The following is a 17,976-nucleotide window of genomic DNA, read 5'->3' on the forward strand; positions in this document are numbered from 1 at the left end:
TGTGCACATGCATGCGCGTGTGTGTATGTATGTATATACCTGTGTATAAGTGTGTACCCCTGTGTGTGTGTGCATCTACATGTATGTGTGTACCTGTGTGTATCTGCATGTATATGTGTACCTGAGTGTGTGTACGCGTCTATAAGTGTTTGTGTGTGTGTGTATACATGTCTATGAGTGTTTGTGTGCTGTGTGTGTGTAATTACTGATTTGTGTGTGGTGTATGTGTGTATGTGTGTGTGTGTGTGTGTGCGCGTACATGTGTCTTTGTATCGCACACATCCTAACTTGCTATTTTTTTGTGAGATACCTATTTAACAGCCAGGCTACATTCTCGCTGGAGACAAGGAATATTGGAGGCTTGTGACTCCTTGAAGTTTTGAGGAGCTGAGCAATGGGAAACCACAAATGAGCAGCATTAATTTCACCAAGTCTCAAATCCACCATCACTGAGAAATCTTCAAGACCTTCATTTTCAATGAAAATTTGTTGGTTTTTTTTTTAAACGGCGGATAGACTTTGTTGCAGTCTAACAAAACAATGTAATAAAGTTTAGATTTCAATCTTGAGAATTCACTGGGGGCTACCTCCCCCCCACCCACCCCACCATGTCGTTGATAAGGGGGAATTCACAGTTGGGAGTGGAGTCTTTATGCACACATATTGAAGTTCAGATATAATGCTGCACATCAGCTGTTTGCTTCCGTTTATTGTGCTGAAGTAAAAGTTCATCTCTGATCCTACAGTATCTTGCTCATGTGACCTGTACATAAAGGCCAAATGACATTGGACATCTTGTTCACATGAGGCTGGGATGGGACACACACACAGACACAGACACAGACAGGCAGGCAGACAGACAGACACACACACGCACACACACACACAGACAAATACCCCAACACAGACAGACAAATACCCCAACAGATACACACACGCACACAAAAAAAAAACCCTACCAAAACAGATACAAGCGCAGACTGCCACACACACACAGAGAAACACAGACAAGCACAGTCACTTGGTCTATCATATGGACTGCAGTGGTTGAAGAAGGAGGTACAGCACCACCTTTATGGGGCAATTAAGGATGGGCAGTGAATGCTGGTCTATCCGGTGATGACCACATCCTGTGCCAGACGAAAACACATAGACAGAGACAAACACAGACACACATATTCCACACAAATCACAAATAATTTAGGTTTAGCCAGGGCTTGACCGATCAGAGCTGCTGGCTGTGTGTTTGAAGAAAGGAAATCTGTGCACCAAGGTTAAAGTGGTTTCCGCTGAGAGCTGATTGTAGTCACCACCTGTTCAGTCACTCCTTCTTGTTCAGCGACATGCTATCTTAAATATCTCTGTTTCGTTTCATGGGGGTGTTTAACATCTATTACAAATCCTTCTTCCTCTCTAACCATCAGTGCTCCTTAAGTGCCACATTAATGCCGTTCCTAGTTAGGTAGACATCGCTTTTGATCACTATCGCCTGAATTGTTTTATTACTGCAAGTAACAGTGCAGTGAAAAATAGCCTGGAAGCAGGCACACGTATAGAGGAACATTGTTCTGAAAGCAGGGTGAAGTCAAAAGGGACATGGCCCAAGTTCCCTCAAAGGTTGTCATCAGGCATTTCCATGCAATAATTGTTGGTGAGCTCCTCTCTGCTTTCGGTTAGAGATTCGGTGATGTTTTCAAAGTCTTGCCTCGGGCTCACAGTCACCTCTTCTTTCTCAGTCCCAGCATAAAGCTGGCCATTGCCTGTCCACCTTCCATCTAACAGTTACTCTCCAACAAACACAAAGCTTTGTGCTCTGTTGGTTTCGGGCCCTCACAGCAAGGGAGCTTAGCCTTCAGTGTTATTTGTTCAGGCGGAGACTCGGGCTTTTCAGTGAATTGGGCCACGGGTTCCACAGTGTGGTGGGACGCCTCACTGTTCCCATTGTGGTAGTTACTGACCAGCTTGTGTTTCTCCAGGTTGGCACTTCCATTCCTGGCGTGTGATGGTTGACTGTAAGTGTGCCTGTACTCTTCCTCAATGTCCTGGCCCAGTTTCCACCTCTTCCATTTCTTGAGGAGCTCTGACTGCACCTGGGAATGGGAAGGGAGAAAACAGCAGCGGGTTATAAATGGAACTGAGCGGGAGGAAGTCTAAGAGAAACGACTGAGTGTAGGGACCACAGGCGGCTGAAGGAGGACAGCTAGTCAAGGAACAAGGGAAGTGCGTATGTGTGGCACCCTTCAACAATGGTGTGGGAAGGGAACAATGGGAATTTCATCCATTTTCCTTTCAACTTTATGAGGGATAAGGTATTAGCTTTCGAGTAATAGGAATTTATTCCCCTTCCTGCCTCTCCAGTGTCTCAGTCTCCATTTTCCTCCACCAGTTGATTCCTTTCAAACAAACCTCTCCATTTCTGTGCTAATGTAGGTGCTTTAAGACTCCCTATCATTTTAATTCAATATTGTCTTCAGAAATCAGCTCCCCTGGGTTCACAGCGTCTCTCAATCACAAGGGTACATCACGGAGTTAGCAGGGGAACACACAATTTCCACCTTAATGATCTGCTGCTATGTGTCAGTACTTCTCTGTAATAGTCTCATTCAGTCCCTCCTGTTCTTATTGGCTGAGCACTCTCCAGTTTTAGCTTCTAACTTTAGCTCAGTTGGAGAGTATTCTTGCCTCTGAGGTGGTAGGTAATGTGTAAAAGCCCGCTCGCCCCCACCCCAGACACTGGGGAGCAAGCTTCAGGCAGGAACAGTAGTGTAGTCTGCACCAAAACTAATGCTGCACTGTGAAAAGGTTATGATCTTCAAGATCAGATCTTAAACTGAGACCCCACGTAGATGCAAAAAAGGTCTAACGGCAGTATTCTGTGACCAGGCCAGATTCAACCATTGCAATCCCACTGAAACGGGTCACGTGACTGTTTCTCTCACTGCTACCTGTGGGATCTTCCTATGCGCTAATCGGCTGCCACACTCCCCGCCATCACAACAGCAACTCTGCTTCTTGAAACACTTGGGGAGCCTGGACGGCCTCTCAAGGTGTTACAGAGAAGCCAGCTCTTTATCTTACGTTAAGGTTAAGAAATGTTTCTACCTGAGGTATCTTCTGCCCTCCCCCTTTTCTTGGCCGGTCTCACGCCAGACGCCCAGCAATGGCGACTTTCGGCACTGGTGACAATGGACAGGTCATCCCCCACTCCCCCGACCCCCACCCTGGCCCTTAGCCCCTACACCAACCCCACCCCCCTTCCTCCCAAATATCATCCATTGCCCCATGACCTGAGCTCAGGTCAGGAACAAAGCTGCTGGCCACAGGAAGGCCAGTGAACTTCAGAAAGTTGACCCTCCCAATCCAATCTACACCAGGAATAGTACAGACAGAGACCAATTCCATTGGCTATTTTACCTCTCTGTTGACAAAGCAGTACAATATGGCAACCAGCATACCCTGCAAGACAAGAAGGAAGATGCGGTTAGGTTCTCCATTCTGTTGTCATCGGCGACAAATACATTTTGTTATCGGGATAATGGCCAATTGTGTATTATAGAGTGGAAAGAGGCTTGTGCATGCTTCATAGATACCAAATGGCTCAATTGTCTGTGTTATCAGGTCAATATAGATCGGCCTGTCTCAAATCATTGCCACAGAGAATGGATGGTCTAATGGTATTACCATGAGACCATTAATCCAGAGACCCAGGTGATGCTCTAGCTGTTGGGGTTTCATGGCAGATTCAATACGAATCTGAGATTGAACGTTTAGTTATGCCAAATTGTTGGGGAAAAGCCCATGGGGTTCACTAATTTTCTTCGCGACCAGGAGAAAACCAATTCGAACTGGCTCACACATGACTCCAGACCCACAGCAATATGGCTGCCTGTTCACAGCCCTCTGGGAAACTAGCTACAGGCAATAAATGCTGGTCATCGACGCCTACATCCTGCAAATGAATTTTGAAAAAATCTGGAATCTCCGCAGGAGCGAAGTGAGGAGAGTTTGTTGGGGAGGTTCTTTCACATGAGCTGGACATTGCTGCCCACAGCCAGCTGGACACAGCAAGATGGCAAAGCCTTTCTCATGTCACTGGGGGCCCTAGGGCAGGACTCGACTCGGGAACTTCTAGCTCTGAGGCTGGTTCACTACCCACTGCGCCTCCTCTGAGACAAGTAGCTGCCTTCAGAAAGGAGCTGGATCTGGTTAGAAGTGGGACTGGTGGTTCCGGATCTGGACTGGGATTTAGACTGGAGTTGGTGGGAGTCTCGTTTGCTGGCCAGACTGCCCCTCAATCTGCTATCTTCTTTTTGAAAAGCCCCTCAAAATTGGGTCACCTAAAAACACAAGGGCAGCAGGTAGAGGGCAGATAGCCTGTAACTCCCCTCTAAGCCATGCACCATTCTGATATCAAACTATATCACCGTTCCTTCATGGTCTCTGGGACAACATCCTGAAACCGCTCACCTTATAGGACAAAGGATGTCCTAAAGGACTGCAGCAGATCAAGGACGAGGCTCCGTAGGGCAGTGAGTGTTAGAAAATAAATGCTGGCCTGGCGAGAGAGCCTCACAACCCATGGGTGAAAGAGATTAATCAGACACATGGCTGTGCCCCAGATCTTGGGAGGGGTGGAAATCCTGCCCTTCTAGCTCTCCAATTGCTGCTAGCCAGTCAGAGGCCTGTGACTCTTCATTGCTTGGCAGCACCAACAGGGGGTTGGTGGTTGTTGCTGGTAAGGTGTCTACCAGAGACTTGGGCATTGCCAAGGTGGACGGTGGTGGGACAGGGATCATAGGGGCTTGGAGGAGGCAGCTGTCAGTTGGGGAACTCCCTTCCCAATACTGGGTCCCTCAATCGGAGGCACTACATCTCTTTAAATGAGGGATCCTCCACTGCTCAGGCACCTGCAGGCAACACCACATCAGCTTGCTTGGCCTACTACTAGCACGGCAGGGGCCCTGCCCATCTCTGGGTAAATACCAGGGTGGGGGGACCCTTAAGCAGGCGTTAACGGCGGTCCCTTCATGGTCTGAGTCAGTGAGTCCATCACGCAATATCATCCTGCCCAATCTAATGGCTCCCTGACAGTGGAACTGCTCAGTCACTTCACCAGCCCTGACGTCCCAATGGAGTGAGCCTTTGGAGAGAAACGGGGATACTGAACGTGTGCCCATCTGTCAAGGGATTCTTCTGACACACATCCTGCCTTTGGGCAGGAGCTTAGAGGATCAATACCGGGCCAGGACCTGAGGACAGAGGACTTGGGGTGGCATGGTGGCTCAGTGGTTAGAACATAGAACAGTACAGGCCCACGATGTTGTGCCTAATTTTTACCCTAAACCTAAGGTCTGTCTAACCTCCACCCCTACCTTATATTATCATCCATATGCCTATCTAATAGCTGCTTAAATGCCCCTAATGAGGCCGACTCCACTACCCTCTCCAACAATGCATTCCACGCCCCTACCACTCTCTGAGTAAAGAACCTACCTCTGACATCTCCCCTGTATCTACCTCCACTCACTTCAAAACTATGCCCCCTCATAATAGCTACCTCCACCCTAGGAAAAAGTCTCTGGTTAGCCCTGCTGCCTCACAGTGCCAGGGACCCGGGTTCAATTCCTTCCTCGGGCAACTGTCTGTGTGGAGTTTGCACATTCTCCCTGCGTCTGCGTGGGTTTCCTCCGGGTGCTCCAGTTTCCTTCCACAGCCCAAAGATATGCAGGCTAGGTGGATTGGCCATTAGAAATTTCCTATACTGTTCAGGGGTGTGTAGATTATGTGGGTTATAGGGGGGTGGGTCTGGGTGGGATGTTCTGAGGGTTGGTGTGGACTTGTTGGGCCGAAGGGCCTGTTTCCGCACTGTAGGGGTTCTTTGACGATGAAAGGTGGCACATTGGTAACATGGCCAAACATCAACCTGCAAACTCACCCTCAAACACCCAGCACGCGCCAACAGTACGGGTGGGAGAGTTCGCTGGTCAGCATTTGACAAAAATACAACATAACACAAATAATCAAATATCACTGGGCTCTCCACCATCACAATCCATGGCTCCAGGCTGCAACGTGCAGGTAAAGAGCACACTGCCATGGAAACCCTGACTGAGTTGCATCACCTCAGCCCCCACTGCTCCCTCTGAGAGAGTCAAATAAATCAGGGCCATCGCTGCTGAGGTGGACCGTACCTGAAAGGAATTTAAAAAGAGGTCGAAGAAGAGCTTGACGTGTCGAAGAGTCCCCTGGGCGTGTTCATCTGTGATAAAGGCAAACACCACTTCATGGATCCCCAACAACGGGATCAGAGTCAGTGTGGACTTGGCCAGTCTGCGGGGAGAGAGACGCAGGCAGATAGAGAGACAGTTAGTGAGTGCGGAGCGAACAGAGCTGAGCTGCGACCCCCCAGCTCCTCAACTATCAGCAAGGCCTTGCAACCCGAGCTCTCTCACATCAGCTAGTTTGTCAGCTCTTCGTTCACTTCCCTCACACTCCCCTTCAACACTGGATCCCAGTCCTCACTGATTAGATCCCAGTCCGAGCTGAGTGGATCCCAGTCCTGGCTGATAGGCCAGTGAGGCTGCCTAGTTAGACTCCCCAGCCTGGATTGGAAGTGATTTCCATCAGGCTCCCCTCCATGGCCAGGCCCTGGTCAGACAGTGAGGATAATGGGCCGGTTCTTACTCCGGGTCTGCAAACCCTGACCCTAAACCAGCTTCACCCTCATTCAAACACACAGTGCCTCCGGCTGAGGGATGCAGTGTCGGGGAGGAAGTGAGAGCCGCCCCTGTTCGATAATCCAACTCCCAACCCCCACCCCATGATCCCTGACCCATCACCGTCCACCTGATACCCCCCCTGCCTCAGGAATGCCCGAACCCCCAGTGGACAGCACTGGAGAGCTGTGCTGAGAGACAGGCAGGCGCTACCATTGCCTGGGTCACTGTTCCTGGGAAGATCAGAGCAGGCACGAGAGAAAAGGGTCAGCACCCTCACCGTCCAGACCACACCGACCAGACCGCACCGACCAGACCTACCGTCCAGACCGCACTGACCAGACCGCTCCATCCAGACCTCACTGACCAGACTGCACCGACCAGGCCACACTGACCAGACCACTCCATCCAGACCGCATTGACCAGACCGCACCGACCAGGCTGCACCGACCAGACCGCTCCATCCAGACCGCACCGACCAGACCGCACCGTCCAGACCCCTCCGTCCAGACCGCACTGATCAGGCTGCACCGTCCAGACCGCACCGACCAGGCCGCACTGACCAGACCGCACTGACCAGGCCGCACCGTCCAGACCGTACCGCCCAGACCGCACGGTCCAGACCGCACTGACCAGACCGCACCGACCAGGCCGCACCGTCCAGACCGCACTGACCAGACCGCTCCGTCCGGACCGCACTGACCAGACTGCACTGACCAGACCGCACTGTCCAGACCACACTGACCAGACCGCACTGACCAGACCCCTCTGTCCAGACCCCACTACCCAGACCCCTACATCCAGACCCCTCCATCCAGACCCCTCCATCCAGACCCCTCCGTCCAGAACCCTCTGTACAGACCGCACTGTCCAGACAAACTGCCCAGGGTCACTGTCCAGGCCACACCATCTGGTTGTCAGTTGCCGGGGACATAACCCTTTCTGCTCAAGTGAGGGCAGCTTTATGCTACCTGGAATTTGACGACGACTATTTTTTAAACCCTCTATGCTTTAGCCCCAGACAATAATGTCTCTGGACTGGCCCCTTGGACATGACTCTCCATCTGCCTGGGAATGAGCTCTCCACCCAGTTTCACAGGCCGTTCTCCTCACCATTGTTTTGGTGTACCTCATTTTCAACCTCAGAAAGATTAAATAAAAACAGATTGGAGGGGTAGAACAGGAGGAATAGAAATGGGGAGGGTAAAGGAAAGGATGTGACGGATGGATGGATGGAGAGGAGAGACTGGAAGGGGAGGATAACCTGAAAGATTAAACAAATAGTCTTACCTGAATTTATAATCTGTGTATCTCATCTGGTGAGCTCTGAGTTTAGACACAAGAATGTGAATAATTCTGATAAAAATGAAGAAATTGATCTGGAAGAAAACAAAGAGGCCTTGTAAGAATTAACATTAGAGTGCTCTCTGAATTTTGATGGTGTAATTCTGTACATGGGGTGAAATATTGTCCACTGTACCAGTATAGACAGCAGGATAGGAGAACGGATAATCCACCAGTATGCCATGTTTTTGTTTGTTGTCCAACACCTGTAGGTAAACGAGGTTTTGGTGAGTTTGAACATCAGAGACAGAACTGAGAAACCGACTCCCCCTGTCCTGGATTCCACTTTCTCCCAAAAAGCATCAACACAAACTCTAAGGTTCAGTTACTGTCACAAGGGCTCGATGAAACCTTGACCTGTATCAGAAATGCACCCATTAGCTCCTGATGATGCTCGATTCCCTACATTTGTTTCTTTTCCGTTAGGATTGGTATCCAGACGGTGTTGGGAATCGGGAATGTATTAGTTGGGAGGTGGGAAACATCACAACCTTTAGAAAAAGTACATGGATGAGCGCTGGAAATGTCATAACTCTCATGGCAATGGGCCTACTTCTGGAAAGTGAGGTTAATACAGGTAGGTCGATGGGACGAAGGGCCTCTTCTGTGCTGTATGCCTCCATGACTGGTCTCAGTCAGGATCAGTATCTGCAGCGTGCATTGGGAAGGCAACTGAGGATAGTAAAGGTGTTAAAGTCCCCAAACCCTTTGAGATTTTTCAGCCACTGCTCCCTCTGAGCACTAATCGTTTCCAGAATGTTCTGATGAAGGATTCAATTTGCAAATCTTCAATTTGCTCCTTTTATTGTTGTTGTTGGGAGGGACAGTTAAGTAAGGTTGCTTGAGCACAACAGGGAGACAGGAATTATGTTGGTGGAGTTACATGAATAAGGGTGGAACTGTTAACACCAGCAGAGATCCTACGGGCAGAATGGCCACATTTCGTCCTGTAAACACTGCCATTTTTATAGGAAGACAACAAACAATCAAATAAAATTTTCCCAACCTTCCAGCCTCACTCCATCCTCCAGCCCCACACTATCCCAGTAAAGAAAACAATTCCATCCAGGTTTGTAACAATTCCTGAAAGTGTGTGTGGGAACCTCCTATATAATTTGCACAGAATGAGTGGGTATATGCTCAGCTCATCCTTCTGTGGGTGGCACGTTTAGAGTCAACTTTCTCTAATGGAATGAGAGACTTGGTGTTTCCCCTCTGAGATGGTCATCACCGCACTGAGTGAAGCTCTGACTCTCCTACAGTGGTAGGGCTCCGACCCCTGGAGTAGAAGGCCCAGGTTCAAGTCCTGCATCATTCCTGAATGGAAAGCTTAACATATGAGCAATGTTTGAGGACTCTGGGACTATACTTATTGGAGTTTAGAAGGATGAGGGAGGATCTAATTGAAACCTACAGAATACTGAATGGCCTGGACAAAGTGGATGTTGGGAAGATATTTCCATTGGTAGGAGAGACTAGGACCTGAGGGCACAGCCTTAGAGTAAAGGGAAGACCTTTTAGAACGGAGATAAGGAGAAACTTCTTCAGCCAGAGAGTGGTGAATCTATGGAATTCACTGCCACAGAAGGCTGTGGAGGCCAGGTCATTGAGTACATTGAAGACTGAGATAGATAGGTTCTTGATTACCAAGGGGATCAAGGGTTACGGGGAGAAAGTGGGAGAATGGGGTTGAGGAACTTATCAGCCATGATTGAATGGCAGAGCAGACTTGATGGGCTGAATGGCCTAATTTCTGCTCCTATGTCTTATGGTCTTATGGTCTGCTCCAGAGGTGTGTAATAACATCTCTGACCAGATTGATTAGAAAAATGGGTTAAATAATATGCTATGGACCAGACCAAACCCTCTCAAAATACATAAAGAAGAAAGTCTAGACCTTAACTTTTTCTTATTTTAAAGGCAAGTGTCAGGTGTTGCATTCTGGATGAATTTGATTGGTCAAACTACCAGTCATGAAGCAAAACACACTCTATTCATAGACTAACTAACTAACTAACTAGCTAGAGCTCCAAAAGCATGTGATCTCAAACAAACCTAGTGGACTATAACCAAATGTCGTATGACTTCTGATCTTGTCCATCCCAGTCCAACACCGGCACCTCTACATCGTGTTCGAACTTAGAAAGAGGCCGTTCGGCTCATTGTGTCTGTACTAGCTCTGCAAGTTTTGTTTGAGATTGTTGATGGAACCTGGTGTGAGGCTCTTTTGTGCTGGATGGCAAAGTCAGGCCATTGTGGTGACTTAATTTGTCGTTTGCTCATGTCGAAGGTTTGTGGAGTGGGGTAACCTATCCCCCGCCCACTCTTCCACCGCCCCCACCAACCCCCGCACGCCCCCACCCCCACCCCCCTTCCCCTCGGGGTTGTGAAAAAGTGACAGGCTCCAGAACCAAACATTCATGCCATTGGGTCAACTTACCCAGTATTTTCATATAAATACTTGACAACCACCCAAGGAACAACGAATAACACTGGTGCTCCTGAAAACCAACATAAAACAGTACAACCTGGGTTACTGCAGAGTGAAAGTGGGAATCCTTTTGGAAGACAGTGCACTGCCATAACATTGTCTCTATGCCTGGCCTTTGCCTATAGCTCACTTTCCTCATTTCATCATTTCCAAAGATGGAGAGTGATAATCGATGTGTGGTATTGATGGTCAAGTTGGGCCTGGCCTTCTGTGGAAACACCCAAACCCAAATCTCACCTGATGCCCACACACACCTTTACCAATCCCCACATGGGCACTGGGCTGGCAAAACCTCTTGCCACCCTGGGGTCACCAAGACTTGGAAGGGGGTGTGATGGCAGTCGGAATGCCTCCATTACCTTCCGGCTCTTCTCGAGTGTATTGAGAAATAGAACAGGAGTAGGCCATTCAGCCCTTTGAGCCTGTTCTGTCATTCAACACTATCTCGAGCTGATCATTCGCAGCACTGGGTCAGACTGAACTCCAGTCCCTTCTCAGTGAAGTGGAGCTTTCACTGAGACGTCAAATGAAACAGCTGCAGTAACCAGCCTGGGAGGAGGGGATTACAAATCCTGACGAGCTATAGGGAAGATGCTGTTAAACTTGAGAGGGTGCTGAAAAGATTTGCAAGGATGTTGCCAGGGACTGGAGGGTTTGAGCTACAGGGAGAGACTGAATTGACTGGGGCTATTTTCCCTGGAGAGTTGGAAGCTGAGGGCTGACCTTATAGAGGTTTATAAAATCATGAGATAGAGTGAATAGACAAGATTTTATTGCCATGGTAGGGAAATTCAAAACCAGAGGGCATAGGTTTAAAGTGAGAAGGGCAAGCTTTAAAAGGGGCCTAAGGGGTAACTTTTTCATACAGAGGGTGGTGCATGTATGGAATGAGCTGCCAGAGGAAGTGGTGGAGGCTGGTACAATTACAGCCTTTAAAAGGCATCTGGATGGGTGATTTTAAAAGGAAAGGTTTAAAGGGACTTGGGCAAAAAGCTGGCAAATGGGACTAGGTTAATTGAGGATATCTGGTCAGCATGGATGAGTTGGGCCGAAGGGCCTGTTTCCATGCTGTACAGCTCTATGACTCTAAGTTGCTGGAGGGGGCCGTGACTGCATGATCCACCGATCCAGCACGGATTCCTTTTGAAGTTCTGGGGTACATTGGAAATGGTCGCGACAGTGATCTGACTGATAATGGCGAATCCCTGTTCCCAGATAACAACGAGCAGGAGGCAACTGAACACCTACCCCAGCCAATGCATAAATAAATATTAAAGTAGCTCTTTTCAGAGAAGACAGCAATCACCAGCAGGTTGTGTAAGTAGATCCCTTCGATCAGCAGCCAATAATAATTTGCCCCGATGCAGTATTGCATGAGGACTTGAGCTGTTCTACAACCTGCTGCAGTCTGTTTGAAAGAGAGAAACACGGGTTAGATGACTCATTGCTAAATGGGTGCAGGAGTGTAAAATGTGTGTGTGTGAGTGTAAAATGAACGGCCAGGTAGATCAATGTGAGCCCATCGATTTTGGCAGGAGGAAAGGCGGTCTCATGATCCTGGCAAAAAACGAATCTCCTAATGAGTTTGAAGAGCCAAGGGATTTGGTGCTAAACTAGAAAATAGTGGGGCCACAAGAAGGCGAAACAAAGCATGAGGGTTCGTTTCTGGGGTTGGGGGAGGTTAGCGTTGAGAAGTGATGTTAAACTTGTACAGAACCTTACTTTGACCACACATAAACCATAAACACTTCTCATCTCCCTTTTAGAAAAAGATAGACTGAGAACGCAAAACAGATTCACAGGAATGTGACCGAAACTGAGAGCGTATCTGACACAAACGATTGTGCATTCAGGGGGTCCTTCCCCTAGAAAAGAGAAATACAACTGCAGACTCGATAGGGACCGTAAAGGCTACAAAAAAAGTTGGTGATAACTGTGATTGGGTTTTTTTCCCTTAGAGACAATGTTTCTACTTGCAAAGACCAAGTCTGGGGGGATGGGAATGCAATGAATCTGCAAATCCAGAGACATTTAGGTGAAATGTCTTTATCCAGAGAGTGGCTAGACTGTGGAACATGGTAAAGGGTAGTTGAGACATGAGGGTGATCCCTTCAAAGGGTGGGAGGCAGTTTAGGGATAATGAACCTGTTCAGACATACTATGACACACCTCCAGGATAGATGGGATTTGAACCCTGACCCTCTGGCCCAGAGGTAAAGACATTACTACTGCACCAGACGAGTCCTGGGAGGAGATCTGTGTGGAGCATTAGTCCCAGCTTGGACCAACGGAGAAGAATGGCCTCTTTCTGTGTTGTCAAGACTTCGTAAGGAGCAAGGAGCAGGAGCTGATAATGTTATAAATGCTACATCATTGAGTGTGTCTAAGAGCATACCCTAGGTGTTATCAAGCGCAACTGATATTAATTGGAAAGTCTAGAGGACGACATAAAAAGCAGGTTCTTCCTGTAAGGGAACAGTAATCTGTACTCATGCTGTAAAGGGGTATATTGTGAATGAATTGATGGGGAAGACACACTGAACCCCACTTTGCCCATTGCCCAGTTTGATGATGGCCAGAAGTTTTTTCCCCCCCTTTATTTATTCACAGGATGAGGGCGTTGCTGGCTAGGGCAGCATTTATTGCCCATCCCTAATTGCCCAGATGGCAGTTCACAGCCAACTACATTGCTATGGGTCTGGAGTCACATGTAGGCCAGACCAGGTAAGGATGGCAGTTTCCTTCCCTAAAGGACATTAGTGAGCCAGATGGGTTTTAATGACAATCGATAATGGATTCATGGCCATCATTAGACTGTTAATTCCAGATATTTCACAGATGTCTAAATTGAAAACATTTTACTGTTTTTCTCGCTGAAAAAGTACACACGACAATGGAAAGGTCATTCATTCACTCAGTGTTCTGGTGCCATTCCACAAGCCTGTGAATTTGATGTCAATTTCAGGTCAGTTTTTTGCTGGGGCCTTTGAAGCTGGCTGGAGGAATGACACAGCCGGCCTCCGACAGACAACGGTGAGCTAATGTACACCTCCCTGGGCTGACAGTTACCTCACTCCACATCAGCTCCCAGTTTCTGTAAAAATCCTCCAGCATTTTAATAGTCTGTACTTACACTTGGGCTAGACCTCATGGGAAACAGAATTCAATCAAGACTGTGTTCATTCCCTAATTATGGACTAAACGTCTCATGTAATCCTGGACTAAGCAAACTGCTTGTTTCGCTAATCATTAGATCCTTGGGTTAATCACACTGGACCATTGTCAAAAGGATTTGAAGAACAGCAAAATATTTTATCCAGCTCATGAGTTCTGTACTGTTTCCTCTCTTTCTTTAGCAGAGTTGGGGGAGGGCCCAAATGGGCCCAGAAATGCATTGGCCCATGTGACCAGCTTCTGATCATGTACAATTCCCAAATCCTGGCTGGCTGGATGATATTCTGACATGAATACTTCCGATTTATCAGGCAGTGTCTATCCCCAATGGAGTGGGGCTGCTGTACAGAATCATAGAACCCCTACAGTGTGGAAACAGGCCCTTCGGCCCAACAAGTCCACATCAACCCTCAGAGCATCCCACCCAGACCCATCCCCCCATAACCCACCTAATCTACACATCCCTGAACACTACGGGCAATACAGCATGGCCAATTCACCTAGCCTGCACATCTTTGGACTGTGGCAGGAAACTGGACCACCCGGAGGAAACCCACGCAGACACGGGGAGAATGTGCAAACTCTGCATGGACAGTTGCCTGAGGGTGGAATCGAACCCAGATCCCTGGTGCTGTGAGGCAGCAGGGCTAACCACTGAGCCACCGTGGAGGTGCTCATGTAGTTTCAATGTCACTGGACCATCTATCCAAAGGCCCGAGACTAATGATCTTGGGATCGTGGTTCAGAGGGTGAAGTTTGAATCCAACAAAATTCTGGAGCTAAAAACTAGCCTCATGGCAACCGTTGTCATCAAAACCATTCAGTTTGCTAATGTCCTTTTGGGATGGAGATCTGCCGTCCTGGCCTGTGCATGACTCCAGGCCAAAGATATGTGGGTGGCTCTTCATTGCCCAGCAAGGCACTGAGTTAGAATCCCTACAGTGTGGGACCAGGCCATTTGGCCCATCAAATCCACACCAACCCTCTGTAGAACATCCCACCCAGTTGCTGTAACCCTGCATTTCCCATGGCTAACTCACCCAGCCTACACATTCTGGGACACTACAGGCAATTTAGCATGGCATATCCACCCTAACCTGCACATTTTGGACTGTGGGAGGGAACCAGAGGAGGAAACCCACACAGAAACGGGGAGAATGTGCAGACTCCACACAGCCCGAGGGTGGAATTGAATCTGTGGGCCTAGTGCTATGAGGCAGCAGTGCTAACCACTGAGACATCGTGCCACTACAGCTCAAGGGCGACTAACATTGGCAATAAATGTTTGCCTTGCCAGTGACACACATCCCAAGAAAGGATTTGTAAAAAGCATGATGGCCAAGTATCTGGTTACCAGTGAGTGTTTCCCCTTCAAACCAACATGAAATCACCTGAGAGGACCTACCTCATTGTTAAACCAGACTTTAATATCAACATCCTCTGTGATTTGTTTGTACTGCGTTTTGAAAAGAGCGTCTTTAATGAGGATAGAGACTGCTCGAAGGATGAATGAGGCGAACAGGTTCATGTGGATGTAGTTCCGCATACAGTGAAGCTTCCTGGGGGAAAAATACAGATGATTAAGAACGGTGGGTCAGACAGGTTTCAGATCAGCGGGACTGGATTTCTCTTCCTGTGAGCCTTGTGCGAAGGGAAAGTTGAACGCTGCCGCAGTTTTGGGAAAGACTGTGTCTCCAATATGAATACCAAGATTGGGTCGAGGGCAATTAGCTGCAGAGTTAGACCCCCCTCCTCACTCTTCCCCAACACCAAATCATCTTCCGCGGCCCATCCTGATTTTCTCCACACTGACCGTAAATCCTGGTGGAAGATATTTTCTAATCAGCCGTTCAGATGTGTTGTGACACACCTCTAAAGCAGGTGGGAGTTGAGCCTAGGCCTTCTGGTCCAGAGGTAGGGATGGTACCAGGGCACCACGAAAGCCCGCCATCTCTTGGCATAGGCTGATCATTCAGCGGAATGTTTGACTCGTTCTTTGCAGCGGACTCATTTGGCGCGAGTGGTTATTTAGATCGTAGAGTGAAGGGGTCAACTTTGACCCACATCTCTGGCCTGGATGGGGATCCACGGTCAACAGGTCAAAGGTCAGCGTGCTGGAGGTGAGAGGTCAGAGAACTAGAGGTAACGTTAGCACATTATAGGTGAAAAGTGAGTGCACTGTAAGTGGAAAGTCATTGCACTCGAAATGAAAGGTCAGAGAACTAGAGGTGAAAGATCAAAGCATTAGTGGCTCGATATTTGATTGCATCACCAAACTCTTACCCAAATCCCACCAGAATTCCCAGGGCCAACACCAGGGTTCCCAAGGACAGCGAATATCCCACTGTGTACATTATCTTGAAACCGTGTAAAATCTTCCCTTGTTCCTGCTGAAAAGTGATAGAAAATACTGATTACCAAAGGCATGATGGGTAGCACAGCAGCTCCATAATTCCAGAGGGAGCCCCAAAACAGTTTTTGGGCAGAAATGCGGGAAAGCAGCCATCTTTGTTAATTCTGATGAAATAGTTGAGAGACATGGTGATCAGAGAATATCTGAGCAGATATCATTATATACATTCAGCAAAAAAAAGGAGGTGGAATCTAAAGAATATAATACAGGAAGGCAGAGTACAGAGCCCATTTGTTATATTGTGTGGCTGCTAGCTCTTTGAAACTCCAGTCTGAGTTCCTCCACTTCCATAGTCCTTTCCCACAGCCCAGGCATGGAGCTGTTTCCAGAGAATATGATTAGAAATTCAGCGCGTTTTTCCTCATTATTCATTCACAGGATGTGGGTATTACTGGCTAGGCCAACATTTATTGCCCGGAGGGCAGTTGGGAGTCAACCACATTGCTGTGGGTCTGGAGTCACATGTAGGCCAGACCGTGTAAGGATGGCAGTTTACATCCCTAAAGGACATTAGTGAGCCAGAAGGGGTTTTGCCCCGACCATCAGCAAGGGCTCATGGTCATCATTAGACTCTTAGCTCCAGATATTTATTGAATTCAAATTCCACCATCTGCCGTGGTGGGATTTGAACCTGGGTCCCCAGAATATTACCTGGGTCCCTGCAGTAACAGTCCAGCGATAATACCACTAGACCATCACCTCCACTCAAAACGGCAGCATCGCACAGAACAGCCATTAAAGTCCTGGCCTAATATTCGGTCTCTACATCTCAATAAATAAAGATTGAAGCAGGAACAAAAACAGAAGTTGCTGGAAAAGCTCAGCAGGTCTGGCAGCATCTGTGAAGAAAAAAATCGGAGTTAATGCTTCGGGTCTGGTGACCTTTTCTTCACAGATGCTGCCAGACCTGCTGAGCTTTACCAGCAACTTCTGTTTTTGCTCCTGATTTACAGCATCCGCAGTTCTTTCGGGTTTCATAAAGATTGAAGCAGGACTGGCATAGGCGCTTTGCCTGTCTTGTGATGGATTGCGGGCCCCAGTACAAACACTCACACCCCACTGTGATTCCTGTGATTATTCAATCATTCGGACAGCTAGCCGGTGCTGGGGATATTGGTGCTCCCACCTGAGCTCGGTCATCCTTGGGATCATCTTTGCATTGGCTACTGTCTCTCCAGGGCTGTTTAATGGAGTCCATCACCCAGTTACCATCAGGCCCGCACTTTCTGAAAACGAAGCCGTCCTGCACTGTAACAGACAGAAATTAATCACCTCCTTCACATTAAAGTCAGGCTGAACTCTTCCGCACTGTACGATTCACTGCTTCAAGTTTATTTAGTTTTTATCCAAGCAACATCACTGGAAGTTCTCAGTGAAAGACTTTTACCTGTATTATACCACGGTAAGTACCAGGGACAGGAAACGTTCACAGTGGTGTTTGGGAGACCATCGGGCCAACAGGCGTACTTGTCGAAGGTCCGATTACACACGACACCTACCGAGAAAACACAAGGGACCGACTCACTGAAGGTTTGCAGATGCAACCTGATGTTAGCCTCAGTTCAATTGATAACCACTGCACTAACCCAGGGACATAACCTCCGCACTAACCCAGTGGCATAACCACCGCACTAACCCAGAAACATAACCACTAACTAACCCAGTGACATAACCACTAAACTAACCCAGGGACATAACCTCCGCACTAACCCAGTGGCATAACCACCGCACTAACCCAGGGACATAACCACCGCAATAACCCAGGGACATAACCACCGCACTAACCCAGGAACATAACCGCTAACTAACCCAGGGACATAACCACCGCACTAACCCAG

At 48.2% G+C, this 17,976-nt stretch overlaps 1 protein-coding gene across 1 annotated transcript; it reads right to left on the minus strand.

Annotated features, from left to right (window-relative positions):
* Positions 1 to 628: 628 nt before the first annotated feature.
* LOC109937044 (glucagon receptor-like) lies at positions 629 to 17,633 on the minus strand (the record flags this gene model as incomplete). The annotated part of the gene is made up of 11 exons (XM_048592438.1): positions 629 to 2,090; positions 3,415 to 3,456; positions 6,192 to 6,330; positions 8,007 to 8,095; positions 8,197 to 8,266; positions 10,501 to 10,561; positions 11,800 to 11,959; positions 15,131 to 15,284; positions 16,009 to 16,115; positions 17,265 to 17,386; positions 17,526 to 17,633. Coding segments are annotated over 11 exons (1,367 nt in total), but the record flags the coding sequence as incomplete, so codon positions are not given.
* Between the last annotated feature and the right edge of the window lie 343 nt (positions 17,634 to 17,976).

The sequence above is a fragment of the Rhincodon typus genome, unplaced genomic scaffold (genome assembly GCF_021869965.1).
Source record: "Rhincodon typus isolate 14 unplaced genomic scaffold, sRhiTyp1.1 hic_rhity00001221, whole genome shotgun sequence".
NCBI lineage: Eukaryota > Metazoa > Chordata > Chondrichthyes > Orectolobiformes > Rhincodontidae > Rhincodon > Rhincodon typus.